General features: G+C 37.5%; 1 protein-coding gene across 8 annotated transcripts in view; it reads right to left on the bottom strand.

The window, feature by feature from the left end:
- ATP9B (ATPase phospholipid transporting 9B (putative)) overlaps positions 1 to 19,181 on the bottom strand; it is a 169,977-nt gene that overhangs the window by 64,649 nt on the left and 86,147 nt on the right. For all 8 annotated transcript variants that reach the window (XM_074575765.1, XM_074575768.1, XM_074575764.1 and 5 more), the window contains 2 exons: positions 18,535 to 18,610; positions 10,843 to 10,919 (listed from right to left, as the gene is read on the bottom strand). In XM_074575765.1, the coding sequence (XP_074431866.1) occupies positions 10,843 to 10,919; positions 18,535 to 18,610 (153 nt within the window). The remainder of the gene's footprint in view (positions 1 to 10,842; positions 10,920 to 18,534; positions 18,611 to 19,181) is intronic.

The raw sequence follows: 19,181 nt of genomic DNA, 5'->3' as shown, positions 1-19,181 counted from the left end.
AGCAGAGCAGATGACAGATATATGAGTTCCACTGAAAGAAGCTTTAAAAGGAAGGTGACAGTGCTGGATAGGCTAGGCAGGAAGCAGCACATGGGAAGATGCCGACAGAGCTGAAGAGGTGAACCAGCATCATGATCTTCATCATTGCACTAACCAAACTAACCAAGACAGTATTTTTTAAGGTAAACAAACTGTGACAAATGAAGAATATTCTTTGATAATTTCAGTTTATCAAAGAATTAAACTTTCTTCTTCACAAAGGTGCTGCATGGTCAGAGAAAAACAAGGATGTGCAAGATCTGTGTTGAGATGTAAGAAAGAAAGGGGTAGGTGGAACTACTAAAAACATTAGAGAGACCAGAATAATAGGGTGGAGAAGCAGAACAAGCCAAGGGGGGAGGTAGTCAGAAGAAAGGTATATGCAATACAAAGCAGAGGACTGGTGCTGTCAGAGCAACATTGAGAAACAGAGACCATACGTGCGATAGGCAATTAGAACACAGTGAATTAAAAAAAAATTTTTTTCAACAGTTTATTAAAAAAAAAAAAGGAAATAAACTACTGCCCAACCATTTTCAAACTTAAGCTAGAAAAAGAACTCTATGTGATAGGGAGAAGAAAAGAAAAAAGCCTATCCCTCAAACCCTGAAGTCATCTATCTTTACTTTTATAAAAGCAAATATTTGAGTGGATTCCTTGGAGACTATAAGATTAAGAAAAGATTCCACAAAGTCTCCAAATCATAACAGAAATTAAACTGAATGTTGTTTTGTATAAACAGTGTTTTGGGATACATTCCAAAAGATATGATGGAAAGGGAATTAGCTTTAAGAATATGAAGAACAATCCACTCTGCAAACTAATCCACATTATTTTCATCCAGTACAAGCTGGAATGCTGATTTTAATGCTAAATCTATCCACAGGCTTGCATTCTGAACTGAGGTAAAAAAGAAGGGCAAAGAGCATATTTGTTAAGAATGTGACAAGCTTGTTACTCTAAGGGTGCAAACAGAACTAAGCAAATTATCTTAGTTATGATCACTATGTTCAGCCTATATAAAAACAAATACTCTGTCTTGATATGTATAGAACTTTCCCTCTAGATATTCATCACTGTAGGCTAAGATTTCAAGTCATGTGAATCATGATCGTTACCGAGTCTTAGAGAAATACATCAGACTTCAGCTGCATAAATTAGGAAGTCTCATAAATGAAAACACACAGAAGTTCTGTTTTTCTGTACTTGCTCTACATAAAAAGAAGTTTAGCCATCTAAACAATAATGCCTGCAAAGCATCCAAATAAAAGATGCGAACATCAGATGAGTGTCTATTTCAAGAATGCTGTGCAAGTCTCTGAAAGATCCTAGTTTCTGATATTTAAGACATCCCCCTTTCATAATAATAAAAATTAATATACTTTAAACATACCCACCACAAAAACTAATCTCTCCTTATCTAATTCCTTTCTGTATTGGAAAAAAATGAGGAAATTCAGAAAAATACGAAAATAATTGTACAAATTATGGAAAATTATGCAAAAGAAAAATTATATAGGCTTTTTGAATGATCAGTAGAGTTCTTAAATAAAGATATTAGGCTCATCTGGTTTTCTACACAGTTGCAGTATCAAGTTTTTAGAACTGTAAGTTTCAGAAACTTGTGTGGTGCATCTTCACTAAGGAAAGCATATAGAATATTCCACAATTAAGTTAAAGGTTTCATATTCCCAATAAAATACATGCAGTAAGGAAAAAAAACCCACACACAAAAATCAGTGTCAACTGTGGTACATTGCTCTACTTAACGAATACCTGACACACAGACCATAGCTCTAACACAGGGCAACACATAACACCCTATTTCCACACTGTCAGTATTTCGGTTACTGCCATTTTGGCTTGCATACTGCCAGCACGGCCTTGCAGTTAGAGCATTGTGAAGGTGGGGCAGTTCTAAGCAATGAGATGAGGTTCGAAATATCACCTGAGAGGCAGTGCCCCTTGCCCCTAGGCTCTCCACCTCCCAGCAGCTGCATTTTGCCAACGGCATGATTAACTCTGAACGGCAGCGAAGCTGTAAGGAGCAAGGCAAGTGAAAAAGCAAACTCCTGCAACTGATTAGCAGCAGTGGAGGCAGCAGCTGAGAGGAAACAGCCATCAGGGACTGCCTCTTAACAGCTCACTGGGATACTCAACACAGGTCAACTGCACAAGGAATCTCCCTTTTGCACTGCCTTCTGTAGAATGATAAAATTTCAAATTGTTTCTATATTTTACCAAAAATAATTGGTTTTAGCCTAGTTCACTACAGGTAATTTTATTTCTGTAACTGTATTTCTGGTGAACAACGAGTTGTTGTTATTCAGTAAGTTGATCTATTTTAAGAGTTGCTCAGGCTGTTCTGTGAGATTAATCTATTTTTGGGACTGCTGCAGAAATGGTGTATTCCACCACTGATCCTTCCTCAAACACACTGATGTGCGAAATGACATTGAGCATTTGAAACATTCCAAAAAAAAGAACACAATCCAAGCAATTTTTAATGGGAGTCTCCAAAATGGCAAGTGATATATCTCCAAACATCATCAATTAAATTATTCGTGAAAACCACAAAAAATTTAGGACTCTGACTCAGACATGGCTTATGGCTAGTCATTCACATTCTGGAGCATATAAATTTTTATCCCCCTATATTGTTATAATAGGGAATTAATTTAATATTGTAGGAATTTTACAGCTATGAATAAATTCTTAGCAAAATCAATGGAAGAATTTGCCGCTAACTCTAAAATATACAGTCAACCCAAAGTACAGTGAGAATTCTTTCTCACTAGCAAAGAGCCATTCCCTTGTTTGTTTTGTACATTGTTCTATAACAGTTATTTTGTTTGGAACTAAATCGTGTATTGTTGCACATACTTTGCCTTGCTGTAGGATTGTAAACAGAAAGTTGCACCAGGTGAAGTTGAAATGTTGATTCAACATCCGTGTCCCAAGTAGCAGAGTACCATAACACAGTACAGACAATCTCTTCAGTTCAGTACTTGAGCAGCCGTTTGGCCAGGTGACTCAGAGGCCACATAACAACGTGGCGCACCATGCTAAATTACATGTAGCCAGAAAAGACCTACCACATGACTTGGTATACCAATTGCGTAATATGTTTAATTGTTGCTTTCAGAAAAAATTATAAGTTAGGGCATAGGTTATTCTGGGACTTTAACTTGTGAATTGATAGCAGGCCACATCATGGAACAACTTATTCTCTAGTCCAGGGACATAACAGCAAAGTAGATCAGCAAGCAATGATCTAATATTATCTTCCAGATGCCAAAGAAAATACATTAGGATCAAGTTTGCTCTAAGGCTACAGACATCACGTGCATGCAAACCCAACAGTACCAGTATTTGAGATATAACAGTACTATGAAACGCTAAGCTGTATGAGAAATGAGGTCCAATAACTTAAACTGACCATGCTCAGTTACCGTTTTCTGTTTGTGGGGGATTTTTTTTCCCCATTGATCTCTTGTGCCCCAGTTTCCCATTTGTAGTATTACCATTTTATTACTTTTTTGAGAGAAGAATGCAAAGCAAAAGACTATATAAAAAAAAAATACACCGCTATTTGAGAAGCACAGGTAATGTGGACAAAAATGCCATACCAAATCACTGAAAACAAGCAATTGCAAAAGTTGTAGAGCATGCTGTAAATAAAATATAGGAGTGTACAAAAAAAAGCCTGGTACAACATAGTAGTTCGCATTAAGTGAATTCTGTCCACATATGCAACTCAAAGTCAATCAAAACATTCAGTCTTACTGTTTTCTTATTCATTTAATGTAGTGCTATAAGCCCAGCATTCTTCCAGTTTTCTATATATGAAAGAAAACTGAAAACCTCAGTTCCTTTATGTGGAACTATTCTTTTTCCATACTAGCCATCTGAAGAGCAAAAACCCCACTTCCACACTTTTGCTATTGCAGTTAATGGAGTTACTGGTAATGATAGTTGATAGACAGTCTTTCTGGCTCAAAGTGAAGGACACAAAAACTTTGCTTTTGGTTTGACAAAACACTGCTAACCATTTCCAAGTATCAACGTTCCTACGTTCTAATCCCAGTTTTGAAAGAACAAGAGTGGCTCCTCTGCCATTCAGCGCTTTCTTTCCAAGCTTTTCAGGAAAGACTCTTTTGTCTTCCTCTTTACCTAACACTGTTCCACCAGTCTCACTGAGACACTCTAGTCTTTGGGAGGGCCTACTCTATTTTCCATCTTCTGCTACTTTCTTTCCTTTGCTCAGAGATGGGAGCACATAGAGAGAAAAGCACTAGTAACTACATTACATGTATTTCCTCATGGCCTGATCCCAACAATTCTCCCTAACATCAAGAGCGGGATTCTCATACTTCAAGAGAAGCTGGTGGTTAAGCACGTTCTTAGATATAAGCTCTGCATACAGGAGACAAACTAAGTTTGAGGACTACTTACTACCTGTATGTGACAGGTTTCTCAATTTTATCCCATACAAAGAGGAGTTTTTAGGAGGATTAGGCACAGTAGACCACATTTCATTAAAAAAGTCTATGTAAAACCTTTTCTTCTTACAAATCCTTGAAATTTGTCATGAAGAGACACGTAAGTTTTCAAGGTTCTGCTTTTATCCTAGGCACTACAGATATACAGCCACAGAAAGCCATTCTTCTCAAATAGACTATAGACATCAAATTATCAATTTAATAAGAAAAACATGCAAGTGAAGTTACTGGGCCCTTGCATAACAGTGTAGCAGCAGCATAAGGTCAATGCATTTCTAAGGCCCTTCTCAAGCTCTTTAGGTAACAGCAAATGGGATTTCATGGGGCATTTTCTTCTCTCCGTCTATACCGACATGAATGTCAGCTTCTGAGGTGTAACAGATAAGAACAGCTTACTAATGCAACTACAAGATACCAGACAACCAAATTTAAAAAGGTTCAAAAAAGGGTGTCAAGGCAGGAGTATTGAAAATACTATGCTGAACAGGTAAATTGGTGAAGTGATATCAATTTCTGGGAACACATGAATCTGTTCCAGCCACTCTATTTCACTCCAAATAAAGAATGGATGGGGGCGGGGATGTCCTTTTTTTGGGAAATATTTTTCAAAAATTATTCTCATAAAATGGGGTAGAGAAGGACAGGCACAGAGCAGCCTTTTACATGTAGAGAAGTCAATTTGGTCACAAAACACTAGGAAGAGAAGTTCCATGGGAGGAGAGGGAGGTGAAGTGATTTTGCCTCAGATTACCAGAATAGAAATATTTTTTTATTACTCCAAGGCTCACCAGCGAGGCCATTTTCAAATAACCAAGGGCAACATACACACAAAAAAAGAAAACAATACCAGTTCTTAGATTTTCATTTGCTAAAAAAACCTGAGAAGACCAAACAAAAAACCCCAAAACAAACAAACAACACTTGCAAAATCACCAAAGCACCAACCACAAGACATGTAGTATTTAGCTTTCAGGCTAGTGAAGAATTAGGGAAAAAACAATATTACTGTTTTGATGAACACTGAATGGTTTCTATGAAGTTTTACTTCTGATGTTAAAACATAACAGCAGATGTAGAATTCCATAATATAAGGAAAAAAAATGTTTTGAATGGTGTTTGTAAGGATTAGCAATACAAAAACGATTTTTGTACTAATCTGAAGCACACTAGGCAGATTACATGCTGTAGCTCCTTTACAGAGGCTACTGATTTCTCATGAGTTCTATTTAAGATAATTTCTACTCATTTTGATGCATTACTTTGTACGCTCTGAGTGCATATATATATATTGCACAGTCCCAGTAATTTTAGCATTTCAATCTTAGTACCGAAAATACATCCCCTTGAATTTATTTCTGTCTCCCTCCAAGTATATTGTGTTCTTTTTAACTTTATCCCCAAAATCTGTTGCCACTGATGGAAACAGGTCACATTTGCAGAAGGGCTGTGCTAACAATCTTGCTTTCTATGATGACCAAAATCACAAAAGCAATTCTAAATTTAGATAACAAAAAACTATTCTGCACTTTAAATAGGTAAGAATGAGACCACTGCAAAATGCCAGACAAAATAAATAAATAACCTTAGTTTGTTAATTTCCTTCTTGGTTAATTAACACCTATAAATGACCTTCAGCATTGACAAGTCCAACTTCATCCAGAAAGCCAAGGTTTAAGAATATCTATCCAAACAGGATTGATTACTGATTACAGCATTGTGAGGAGCACAATTCAATCTGATTTTTTTTTTCTCTTAAGGCTGGAACCGCATTCCTGAGTAAGCTGATGTGACTGCCAATGAGGTAAAACGCAGAGTCTCATTACACTATAATAATGTTGATGTTACCATTTCTACATTTATCTAAAGCACAGAACATATATCATTTTAGACTGAAATTAAACCTCGTCAGAAATAATTTTTCTTTATATTGTTTGGAATTAAAAACATATTGAATTGATCCATTAAGAAAATTCTCTTCTCCCTCTCTTTGTGTTTTTCAGACTGTGTCTGCATCCTTAGGCAATGAAACAATTTTTATAATTGTAATAAAACAACAAAGAGTTGACTTTAAGTTAAGAAAATTGTTGCTTGAATGACTAAATACTTCAGCAAACACAATAAATGCTTCTAAGTTTAACATACAGATAAACTGCATGCTTGAACAGGTACATATATTTCATAAATTTGCTTAAACTTATTTCAGCTTTAGTCTTCTGCTCAGTGTTTACAGAGCACGTCCGCATCTCTAAATTTTAATATTGGTTTAGTCAAAAAACAACTACCTTTAAGTGGGAAAATTAAAAATTTGCCATTAGATAAAAATGAATTTATAGTACAAAGTACAGCAGTGATGTTATACTCCATCAAGAAATACAACTGAAGCATCTATCTGTATTTCAATGGAGAGAGGAATGATAAAAGGGCCAAACCCCTGTATTTCTTGCTTATTTCCAGACACAGAAGTTTCATTTTGGCAATGTAAATTGAGAAACATAGATTTCAGTGTTTGCTTTCTCCCAATGCCAGAAGACACGAGCATCGCTGGACTACATTCCCAACAACAGTGTATCAACACATTTTACAGGAAAACCTCTAGAGTATTATTTTTATTTGGTTTCAAAGGCAGCAGAGACAGTCTGCTATTTAAAACCAGTTCCAAATAGTATTTGGAAAAATTCTTCTCTAAAGCAGAAGAGAGGGCAGACTTATTTCCTCTCAAGTTTGCAGCACTATCACAAGTGATCAACTTAATTTCGTTTCAGCAACAGTTAGGTGCAGATTTTTTAATTTTTTTTTTTATGTTTGAATCTTTAATCTCTCAACTGTGATATATCTTCTAATCTCAAAGACTATTTTAGACTCCCTTTGCCCTCGTTTTGGCTCCTAATGCTACATATCCTATCCAACATGTAATCATTACTGTCAAGCTTGAGAAAACAGGAAGATTCCCCCTCCCAGATACACAGAAAAGGAATGAGCTGACTACTGCTTGTCTACCTGCTGCAAGGCTAACTAGCACAGAGTATCACCTACAGGCAGTAAGTGTCTTATCTTACAGAAGTATGCAAACCAATCTCAGCCCATGTGTGCTGGTTTTGGCTGGGATAGAGTTAATTTTCTTCACAGTAGCTAGTATGGGGCTATCTTTTGGATCTGTGCTAAAATCAGTGTTGATTATACTGGGATGTTTTAGTTACTGCTGAGCAGTGCTTACACAGTGTCAAGGCCTTTTCTGCTTCTCACACCACCCCAGCAGTGAGCAGGCTGGGTTACACAAGAAGCTGGGAGGGGACAGAGCTGGGACAGCTGACCCCAACTGACCAAAGGGCTGTTTCATACCATATGACATCACGGTCAGCATATAAAGCTGGGGGAAGAAGAAGGAAGTGGGGAGGACACATTTGAAGTTACGGCATTTGTCTTCCCAAGTAATCGTTACATGTGACGGAACCTTGCCTTCCTGGAGACGGTTGAACACCTGCCTGACGATGGGAAGCAGTGAATGAATTCCTTATTTTACTTTGCTTGTGCATGCAGCTTTTGCTCTCCCTATTAAACTGTCTTTATATCAATCCACACAATCCACAAGTTTTCTCACTTTTACTCTTCTCATTCTCTCCCTCATCCCACTGTGGGGGAGTGAGCGAGTGGCTGTGTTGTGTTTAGCTGCCTGCCAGGTCAAACCACACCACCATGGTAGAAGACACAGTAAGATGTTAACTCCACAGAAAGGGAGAGTTAAAACTGCATGTTAAAAATGTTGACAACTATTTGTTATGCTGAAGTACTGCCTTTTGTTGCTTACTCAACTGTCATAGCCTTAAATGGTTTTCTGTTTTCAGCTCCCAAATCCATCCCTACTGGTCACACTACTTGTAGGCAACTGCTTTAAACAAGGATGCTCAGTCCATAGAGAGAAAACCCCATGCCAATATTATTGTTGAGCAATTGGTACACAAAAGACTCATTTACAGAATAATTTGAAAGACAGTTGAAACAGAGTTGATAACACTTGATGTAGAAAATAGTCTCTAGAGAAAGTCTTCACCTGCTCAATGTAAGATTAATTTTTAGATTTTTGAAATATTCTATAGAACAACTCCGAAGGCAGAGACACTTAAAGCATGTAATTTAACATATACTACATTAAGCCTCATTATACACATTTAGTAGATTCCTATCAGCTAATTACAGTACAAAGAACTAAGCACCTCCAAGAAACAAATGAATATACATATTTAGAATAATGAACACCTTAATAGGTCCATGACTCCTTGAAAGGCCTTTGGACAACAAATGAGTACAGTTTAGTTACACAAGCATCACCTGTTTTTTCAGTGGCAGATAAAATGCTATTTAAAAGCATGATTTCTAATTAGAATAGAATAGACTATTTCAGTTGGATGGGACCTACAATGATCAACTCCCTGATCAATTCACAGCTGACCAAAATTTAAAGCATGTTATTGTGTGTCCAAATGCCTCTCAAACACTGACAGGCATGGGGCATCCACCACCTCCCTAGGAAGCCTGTTCCAGGGTTTTACTATTCTCTCGGTAAAGAAATGCTTCCTACTGCCCAGTCTAAACTAAACCTCCCTGACTTGTTCCTAAGGTAATTATTTTAGAAAGTGCTCATATACTGATAACGCAATATATGGCAGAAGATATTACGCTTCGGCTCTGTTAGTTTGTGTATGTGCATGCGTGTGCACGTGTACATGTAATGTTTTGCTTCTTAGTAGTTCATGAAAATTATGTTTATTTAGGTTCCCACTGTAGATGGAAGAACACAACAGCTGATTGTTAGCAACTGTAACATTAAAGTATTATGCAAGCAAAGGTGGCACATGTATTGTCATAATAGTAAAAACCATGCTGCAGCTTGTCAACGTGCTGCTGGATCTCTTCTTTGTAGATTTATCTGCTACATAATCTTTTGCTGATCAAAATTTGGAGCAACTATTTGAAAATTAATAGTGATTTTGAAAGCATCAGGGAAATTTTAAACACAAATCCCTTTACCCTTTATTATAGTTTTCTGTGTGAAATATTCATGCAAAAAAATTTTTAACAAATATTTACTAAAAATCTAATACACCTCCAGAATTTGTTGGATTTGGGTATAGTGTGTTACATTTATGCATACTCCCCTATACATTAACTATATTAAATAATTTCATTTTAAAGACGTGTGAGAATTATTTATTAGTCAGAAGTTGTTCAGAATTCTTAGAGAAAGATTCTGTTACTAAAGGGCTCATCTTTGTTATCAGATGGAACAGAAAATAATTATGCACCATAAACATTCTGGTTCCATTTTACTCTATTATTTTAAAATGTATGTTACAAAGATTAAAATAATAAAGGCCCTCTTAATCCACGTAATGGTACATATCACCTGTCTCTGTCAATGATACATTTAAAAGCATCTCTTTATTAGAAACACAAATCAATACACTCAGGGGACTGCAATAACTGCTTCAAGCAATTTGTATTATCATTTCATTCCTGATGTTCCTACTCAGAGCAACTTATTATGAATGGCGTGAAAATGGCAACCTGTCACAATTGATTTTTTTTAAGCCTCTTGCAAGAATTTTTCCCTTTCTTAATATAATTAAGTATCTTCCTACTAAACACATGTCTTGGTTGTAAGATAAAGCCTACAACTGAAGTTTCATTTCTTTATAATAGAGGGCCCTCCCCAACTTACATTAGAAACATTACTGATGAAATGAAGAGCCATTTGCTTTGTTTTGAACTGAGGGAACCTTGTACAGAGGGAAGCACTCAAACTTCTGGTGTTTTTTCAACAGACCCATCTGTTGACGATGTTTTAATTGCTTACAAAAATCCCTGGAAGAGCATTCTGAGTAACTGGAACCTCAGTTATCTTGCTCTGCTTCCTCTGGGAGCCCAAATAAATTTTAGTAGCCTGTTATAAACACTCCTTAGAACTACTTTGTAGCTCTGGCCAAATACTTTACAGTAAAATAATCTGAGAGAAGTGAAGCAGGAATTAATATTTAGCTGTGAGATAGAAGTATGAATTATACATGCATATCTTCAGACTTTCAAAGACAAATGTTTCCATTAATACCTGTGACACTCCTAGGTAAAGGAAGAATTATTTTACTTCTGAAATGAGACTGAGATGGAATTCACTTCTCACACGAAAGTTCAAATCAGTGCAGCACACACAAAACACATTAGAGTAAGAGCTTATAGATTTTTGGTACATCTATTTTTAAATTTTTCGAAAACAAAAGTAGGAAATCCCACAGTAAGACTAACTTACCTTATTTTTTGGATTGGATGTGTTCATTACACTTCGAGTTTCCTTGCCTGTGTAAATTACAACACCAATTACAGTTCCTGAAAAACAAACAAACAAAAAGTAAAACAGAGGCATCAAGTAGTTAAAACAAATTTGTCTGAATTAAAACTTGCAGTAATTTACAGTCCCTCTAACAAATCAATTGCATGAGTGCACCCTCAGCAAGTTTGCCAACACCACCAAGCTGAGTGGAACAGTTGACACGCTGGAGGGAAGGGATGTCGTCCAGAGGGATCTGGACAGACTCAAGAGGTGGGCCTGTGCGGACCTCATGAAGTTCAACCAGGCCAAGTGCAAGGTCCTGCACCTGGGTTATGGCAATCCCAAGCACAAACACAGGCTGGGTAGAGAATGGATTGAGAGTAGCCCCAACGAGAAGGACTTGGGGGTGTTGGTTAATGAGAAGTTCAACATGAGCTGGCAACATGTGCTCACAGACCAGAAAGCCAACCAAATCCTGGGCCACATCAAAAGAAGTGTGGCCAGCAGGGTGAGGGAGGGGATTCTGCACCACTACTCCCCTCTTGTGAGACTCCACCTGGACTACTGTGTCCAGCTCTGGAGTCCTCAGCACAAGAAGGACACGGACCTGTTGGACTGAGTCCAGAGGAGGGCCACGAAGATGATCCGAGGGCTGGAGCACCTCTGCTACGAGGACAGGCTGAGAGAGTTGGGGCTGTTCAGCCTGGAGAAGAGAAGGCTCCGGGGAGACCTTAGAGCAGCCTTTCAGTACCTATCAGGGTCCTACAGGAAGGATGGGGAGGGACTCTTCATCAGGGAATGTAGTGATAGGACGAGGGGTAACGGTTTCAAACTGAAGGAGGGTAGATTTAGATTGGCTATTGGGAAGAAATTCTTTGCGGTGAGGGTGGTGAGGCACTGGAACAGGTTGCCCAGGGAAGTTGTGGATGCCCCATCCCTGGAAGTGATCAAGACCTGGTTGGACGGGGCTTTGAGCAGCCTGGTCTAGTGGGAGGTGTCCCTGCCCATGGCAGGTGGGTTGGAACTAGGTGATCTTTAAGATCCCTTCTAACCTGAACCATTCTGTGACTCAGCATCACTAAGTAAATTTTTATATTAAAATTTAGGTTTTTATTAATATGCACAAAACAAAACCCTTATTTTTATTACTTTTTCAAGTTATCTGAAATGGCTTTATGGCAGTAAAACCAATAATGTGATATTTTTGTTGTCTTTATGCTATAAAGAAATAATTAATATAACTTGTCAGAAACACCCTGCTCACATTTACAAATTTGTCTGACATTAAGTAACTTAATTTGTCTTTCGCAATCAGGACTATGTGCAAGATCTGTGATCACTACTCTTGCAGTATAACACGTCATAAAAAATTGAAGGAATCCACAAAAAAAAATATGACAGTTAAAGATGTTGGCATTAAAGGAAGTTTCATTTACTCAAAAATGAGAAGGGAAGTGAAGACTTTGAATCCACATACAAAACATCAGTGATTATACATTACTTCTTCCGGACAATTAAAAATTAGTTTTTCTACTCTTTTCCTCTATACACTAGAACTTTTCCTTAAGACTTCCCTTGACATAACAGTTTCCCCAAAGCTAGTTTGCCTCTGCTGACAGTTCCACATGCAAATCTGCACATTAGTACATAGGTAATGTGCCCCCAACACACCCCAAAATTCCTCCTGACTTTTGTAAAAGAACACCCATTGACCCATAATTTCTGAACTCTTTCTACTGGTCTCCAACCAATGCCCATATCCCTTTGGGGCACTGTATTTTGGAGTGATCCTCTGAGCTGGCCCCTGCCCAATGGTCAGAACACACTGGACAATATCCTGTAGGGAATCCCCTCCTGCACACTCCAGCAGTCTCTGCCTTTGTAGCTCTCTAGTTCAGTAAAAGTTGGGGAGGACTTCTCGGTTCCAGATGGCACCTTTCCAGTAAGTTTCACCTGGCTAGGCTGCTGTAGTCAGGAAAACAAGCTGTCCTACTTGTCTCGTATTTTGTTCCTTGAAAAGCTGGTTTCAAAGGTGAAAGTCGGATAAAATCCATTTTGACTACTGAATTTTGATCATACTTTTGGCTAAATCTGACTGAGCTGCTGCTTTTACTGAGGTGCTGATCTTTGATTTGAAACTTTTGGGGTTGTTAGTTACTAGCACAATATCGCTGGTAAATCTAGGATTCCTTAGACCTGAATTACGTCAGTGTAGGGAACTCCAAGCCTAATTTTAATGTTGTCCCACAGTGGTTACACCACAGACAGTTCTGGTGTTCTGGAGACTTTTTTTACCCACTATTCTCTCTCATTATCCTCAGCAAATCTAAGCATAATACCAGCTGTGAAGAAAGATGCATATCAGCACTAAACTCCACCCTGGTCCACAGTAGAAAGAACTGAATCCAATTTGGGGTTCCTGGAAGCACAGCTGTACTACAATCCTGGACTTATTAAAAGCAATGAGTCAAATATTTTTTATGTATGGGCCTCTATGCAAATTGGCTTTCACGTAAACTGGGCAACCCCTGATTGGGAAGGGCAGAGTTGTTAACAAAGGAGAGAGAAGTTACAGGAGACACCACCAGAAAAAACACGTGGGCCGCGAAACGAGATAAAAGAGGATGTGCAGAATTAACACGCACAAATAGCCAGGCATACTCTCAATATGCGTGATCATATTAGTACTTGGGAGATACCAAAAATTATGTGAACCATATAAAAATAAGAGAGTGTTCAAATTAAAATCGTGTGTAGGACTTGTCACCAAATAGTGCTTTTTACAGCTCTGCAGTTATACAAATTGTTCTGACTTTATCTAAAGTGACTTTGCAAGACTGACACCTGCCAAAATGATGACAAAATTCCATTAATATAAATCTCGTTTTAATAGATATCTCAGCAGGTCTCTCAGAAAACTGCATTATCTTGCTTAGAGTTTGAACCACACTGATCGTTACAGTAAATGGAGAGCAAAAAGTCCATACTGTAGTGGAACTTTTGAGGCTTTTTAAAATTTAACTGCTGACTTTCCTCTCTCCCTTTCTGAAAGGAAATCTACCAAAGCTTTCAATGAACACAAACACCACAGTAAGTGATGTCAGAAACACAAATTACCTGAAAGATAAGTAATGTCATTACGGATAACCTCAGATGTTTTCAAAATACTTGCTGGTTTAAATTATTTGGTTATATTTAAGTTGTTTCTTCGGTGACAGCAGTTGTTTCAAGTTTTCACTAACCAAAACTTCCTTTACCTCTGGCACTATTATTAATTCCACAGCAATAACACAGGTATTAAGAATGGCACATAGACTTTGTACCTTGCTGCTACGTTTTTGAAACTCACTGGGACACTGCCATGGAAAAAGTCAGAGAACTCTTTTCTTATCTCACTTATTAAAGAATAACAAAAGGATGGCTGCATGCTTTGGACTTGAGGAGGACTTTTATTTCCACCCCCTGCCAGAAGCTTCCAATGTGATCCTGGCAAATTAGCCTTTGTGCTTTCTGTGGTTCAGATAAACATCATATACACAGTCACCAGATCTCTGTTAGGGTTTTACAGCACGGGGCAGAAAGCACTTCAGATTTGGTAGCAGTAGGAATCTCCATTTAGATATCTAAACTATCAATCCTGAGACTAGAACAGCTGGATATGTAAATACGTATTAGGTGTAACAAAACTGTATTTTTATTTTTTTTTTTCCATTTAGCTTACTGGTATTCTAAGGGGTAAGGAGCTGTACTGAAACCAAGGAAAGTAAACACCTTCCAAATGTACAAATTTGAGAAATCAACAAATAAAGTTCAGGAGAGTGAGTTATTAAAAAGCTGTGAAATAGTTTATTCTTGTTTGACACTACATGATTTTGTTAAACCAATTTTTTAGTTCCCAAAATTCAAAAAGAAAATAAAATAGTCTTAAATTATAGCAAATATTTTTCTTGCCACTTGCACTGCTCTAGCAATAGGCACTTTTTTTGTTTCTGTAGAATCCATTATTGCAGTATCCTGATATTTTCATGAGCTTTGGCAATTTGCATTCAACATGTAGTTAATAAGATTCCTTGAAACCTTTATACACTTACATTTACTGTTACTGATCTGCAAGATGATTGATTTGTGGTCTCTCTCCTCTAGAACTGTCAGGACATCAGCAACCAGAGCTCAAATTTTCTGAGGTATTCCCCACAAAATTCCCCAAACACTTTTCCTAGCCTGACCTTGACCTTCCGTATCACCTTGAGGAATAGCAACGGCACGTGTCTTGGAGATAGAGGGCTCTCCTAGCTGATGCAATATATTTTATGCCGTATGTCAAAGGGAGTATCAGGAAATTCAGTATGTATTTAGTCACTGGAAAGAGGAAACTGGGAAGAATGTCCTCACCCAACAATTGTCCTGTATGTCCTATGTAAAACCTTCTTAAAAATTAAATAAGGCTTTGTATCTGCAACTCAGCTATGTATTCCTTTGTTGGGTGTCAGTGATGTAGCTCCCCGTCTCCACCCCTGAGACAAACAGCATCAGTCAGGAATAGATCAAGATAATAGCACGGGTTGACCCAGACTGATTTGTAACAACCTCCAAGGAGTTGGCAAGGGCAAAACATAGTCCCAAGAGCAATGGGTCACATATTTGCTTGGCTGAGTAACAAATGATGTCCAGGCTGCTTAAAGAGCACTGGAGGAAGCACCCTTCCAAGCTAGAATGCCTTAAAGACTGCCACACTGGATAGTCTTGATGTAAATGAAGAGATGTACAGGCAGTGTTGCAGGGCAGAACTCTAGTCCCTACCATCTGGACACAAGCTACAAACCCACTTTCTTCAATCAAAGTGGCAAAGTAATAGAAGATTAGGCTTGCACACAGACATCATATCCTTTGGGGTGAGAAATACCTGCATGTGACAGAACTGAGAGCCCAGACAGTAAAGAGACTGGAATAAGACACCAGTGCGGTTGTGGTGAGGTAGCTATCTACAGAGAAGAAAAATAGTACAGACTTTCACATGCTACGGGCTGTTTATTCCTCTGTTTTCATGGAATCTGAGTGGCATTCATCTGCAGAGGTTGTGTGTGAGCATAATCTTCCACTAAATTTTTCAGATATAATCAAGGACTGTGACAGGCCGTGGTAGAGGAGGGCATGCAGAGGTGCCTGCAAACTTGCATAGACAGAGTCCACCTCTGACATCCTGCCATAGCAAGCTTTAAGCAAGGCAGTTAATATGTGTTTATAATGCTGTCAGACAAGTGCTTTTCCTAACAAGATTTTCAATTGTCACAAATCTTGGAACTTCAATTATGAAGTCTTAATTTAAGAAAACCTACAAAAATACAAAGATTCGAGTTTAATTAGTTTAGCATCAAATATCCTAACTTACCTACGTCCATTCAACTTGCAAGAGAGATGAAAACAACTGAGTGATACATCAGTTATCAACCAAATCTAGAACATCTTAATTTTAACAATCCACTAATTGTTTTGCCTTATAATCTTCTTTATGACTATATGCACCTGTAAGATCTTATAAACTCCTTATTAGTTAAGCAGCAGACTGAAGGCAGCAATTTCCTACTCTTCATTAAAGGACTAATCCTGTCAAATGCTAAAATTACCTCCACAGAAGCCCTGAGCAATTCTTAAGACCTGGATTTATGATGCCATACAGCACAAGCAAATACCCAAATAGTAATCATATATGCTAGATAACTGCAGTACTTACATGAGAGGAGCATGTTATCACAATATTAAATTGTAGTTAATACATGCAATGACTTAAGTGAAATGAATGATATGCCAAAGTTCATATTAAGAAGATATAATTAATGTCACAAAATCAGATACTGAAGGAAATTATTTCTGCTACCTTAATTCAACCACCTTCTGCACGCATATCATGACACCGTTTTTAATTTATCATGTTATTTTTCCTTGCAGAAGGGACTGCAGTCTTGAAGAGCCATTCAATGTTTTTACTTTGTATCATTCAGTGACTTGCTCTCCCTTAAAGTCTTATTCCACTATTCAAAGCCATGCTCAAACAAGGGAGTTATATTCTGCTATGTTTTCCTTCTGCCATCGTTAATAATGAACCTAAGTAAGTCCTTCATAAACAATTAAACCTTCACAAGACCCCTCAGAAGTAAAAAACCCAAACATATGCTAAGGCATAAATTTTAAGGAGCATTGTTTCCATTAATTTGGGTGCCAACTTTAGACGGCAGATCAAGAGGCCTCAGACATTAGCTACACTTCTAAACAAAATCAAGTCATCTACCCTGGAAATGAAAGCATGAACAGTTTTCAATTAAAGTTCAAAATTACTGATTCAGAATTACTAACTTTGCCAAGGTAGACTCTTTGAGTACGGGTTTCCCCCATACATAAATTTGGGGAAAAGTAAATTCAGAAAATTCAGAACAGATTTACACTGTATTGAAATTTATAATTAATAAGCACGTGGTTGGGGGTTTTTGTTTGTTTGGAGTTTACTTTGGTGGTTTTTTTTGTTGTGGTGGTTGTTTTTTTGGTTTTTTGGTGGTTTTTTTGTTGTTGTTGTTTTGTTTTTTTAAACACAAAGTTACAGATCTTGGCTACTTAAGTTAAAAGCCTAACTGGGAACAATTTTAGGCATCATCCATTTGCCAGAAGTGCTTTAGAGAGAATAGTTTCCCAGTACAATCAAATGAAACAACACCAAGCATCAAAGAACATGACTATCTTCTCAGACTCTGGAAAGGAGTGCTCAATCAGAGACTCCTTTGCCATCTCCTCAAACTTGATCTCTTCCCCACAGCCCTCCAGCAGGCCCCTCACTCATGTAAGGCTTCATAGTAGGGACTAACTTCACAAGTTAGGTGGAGACCCTTTTTTACTTTCTTCCCCTCCCTCCATACCCCTCCTCCTCTTGGCTCATGTTTCCGGTTGTTCCGATTCCCTATCTTAAATCCTAGCTCTTTTTCAGAAGTCATGCTCTCCTGATTCTTTATTCTCAGTCTTTTTGTGCAGAAGAATAACCACAGCTCTTTCTCCTACAGTCTTTGAGCAAAACCAGAAGAAAATAATTTTCTGCTCTTAAAAAAGAAAAGTTACAACGGCTTAAAGGCTGAATACAGCATCTAAATAATGTGAACTCCTTATATCTGAGACACACACGAAACATTACTAATATTTAGATCCCATTATTTTAAAATTACGCAACTGTGTAATTGATCTATACTTTCTGATTAAGATTTTGCCTGACAAAAGATTTTAAGCAAACTTTATGTGCAGCATGGAGTATACAGAAAAGAAAAACTCTTAACAAATGCAAAACCACCCCTTTTTTGTGGACCCTATCTACAATAAGCTGAACAGAGTACTGTACAACGTGAAGTTTTAATTAAAACAAAGAGGCCAATGACTTTAGTGGGGTACAAGGGACAGCACTACTGAAACAGCAAAATTTAATATTAAACTATTAAGGAGAATTAAAATGCTAGGAAAATATGGTGAGTAGCATGTTGAAACTGATGGGAAGGCAGATAACAGAGGAGCAAGAGATTAACAGCCTGGAAGACAGAAAGATTTTCAAAACCCATTACTATTTCACATTGTAAAAATAAAGACACGCTTCCATGGAGTTTTTAGATATATTGTCAGCTTTGCTATTGCAACACTTACCTGACGCAACAACAGTGCTTGCCCATAACGTATTTTCTATGCTTAGGCTTTCATGAACTGCTGGATCACTGTCTTCCTGTTAAAAATATGAACAGCTACTAAGTAAATCAACATCACAAATAGTCATAGTTAAGAACAATGCCAATCCACCTGAATAACTTGCACAGGATGTCTGCGTCCTTGTATCAATCACTGTGTAAGAGCATTCATTGTACATGCTTTTTTTGTCTGTATACAAACACAAAAATAACTTTCCAAAAAGTGAAACACTGACTGAAGTTCATATTACTTAAACCAAATTATATTCAAAGAACTAAATTCCATAGTGTTTTAAAAGGAACTTATTCTTTTCCTCAGACGTATCAAACTGCAGTTGCTATACCAAGCAGTTAAATTGAGTTATGAACACCAATTACCAAAAATTAATACCCCGTCGTTTATGACTATTTATATCATCTATAATCCACACAATAAGTTATGGTCATCAAAATTTGCAAGCCAAGTGACATCTTATCAGCTTTAGGAAAGAATATTTATACTTTTAAAAAGAAATATAACACTTGTGTTGTCTTACCACATACGTAAAAAATACATATCCAATGGGAAAATACTTTGAATAGGAAATCGCTTCTGTGATTATTTAAGAC

Source organism: Larus michahellis, chromosome 2 (assembly GCF_964199755.1).
Source record: "Larus michahellis chromosome 2, bLarMic1.1, whole genome shotgun sequence".
Taxonomy (NCBI): Eukaryota; Metazoa; Chordata; class Aves; order Charadriiformes; family Laridae; genus Larus; species Larus michahellis.
This window is presented reverse-complemented; position numbering and strand designations above follow the sequence as displayed.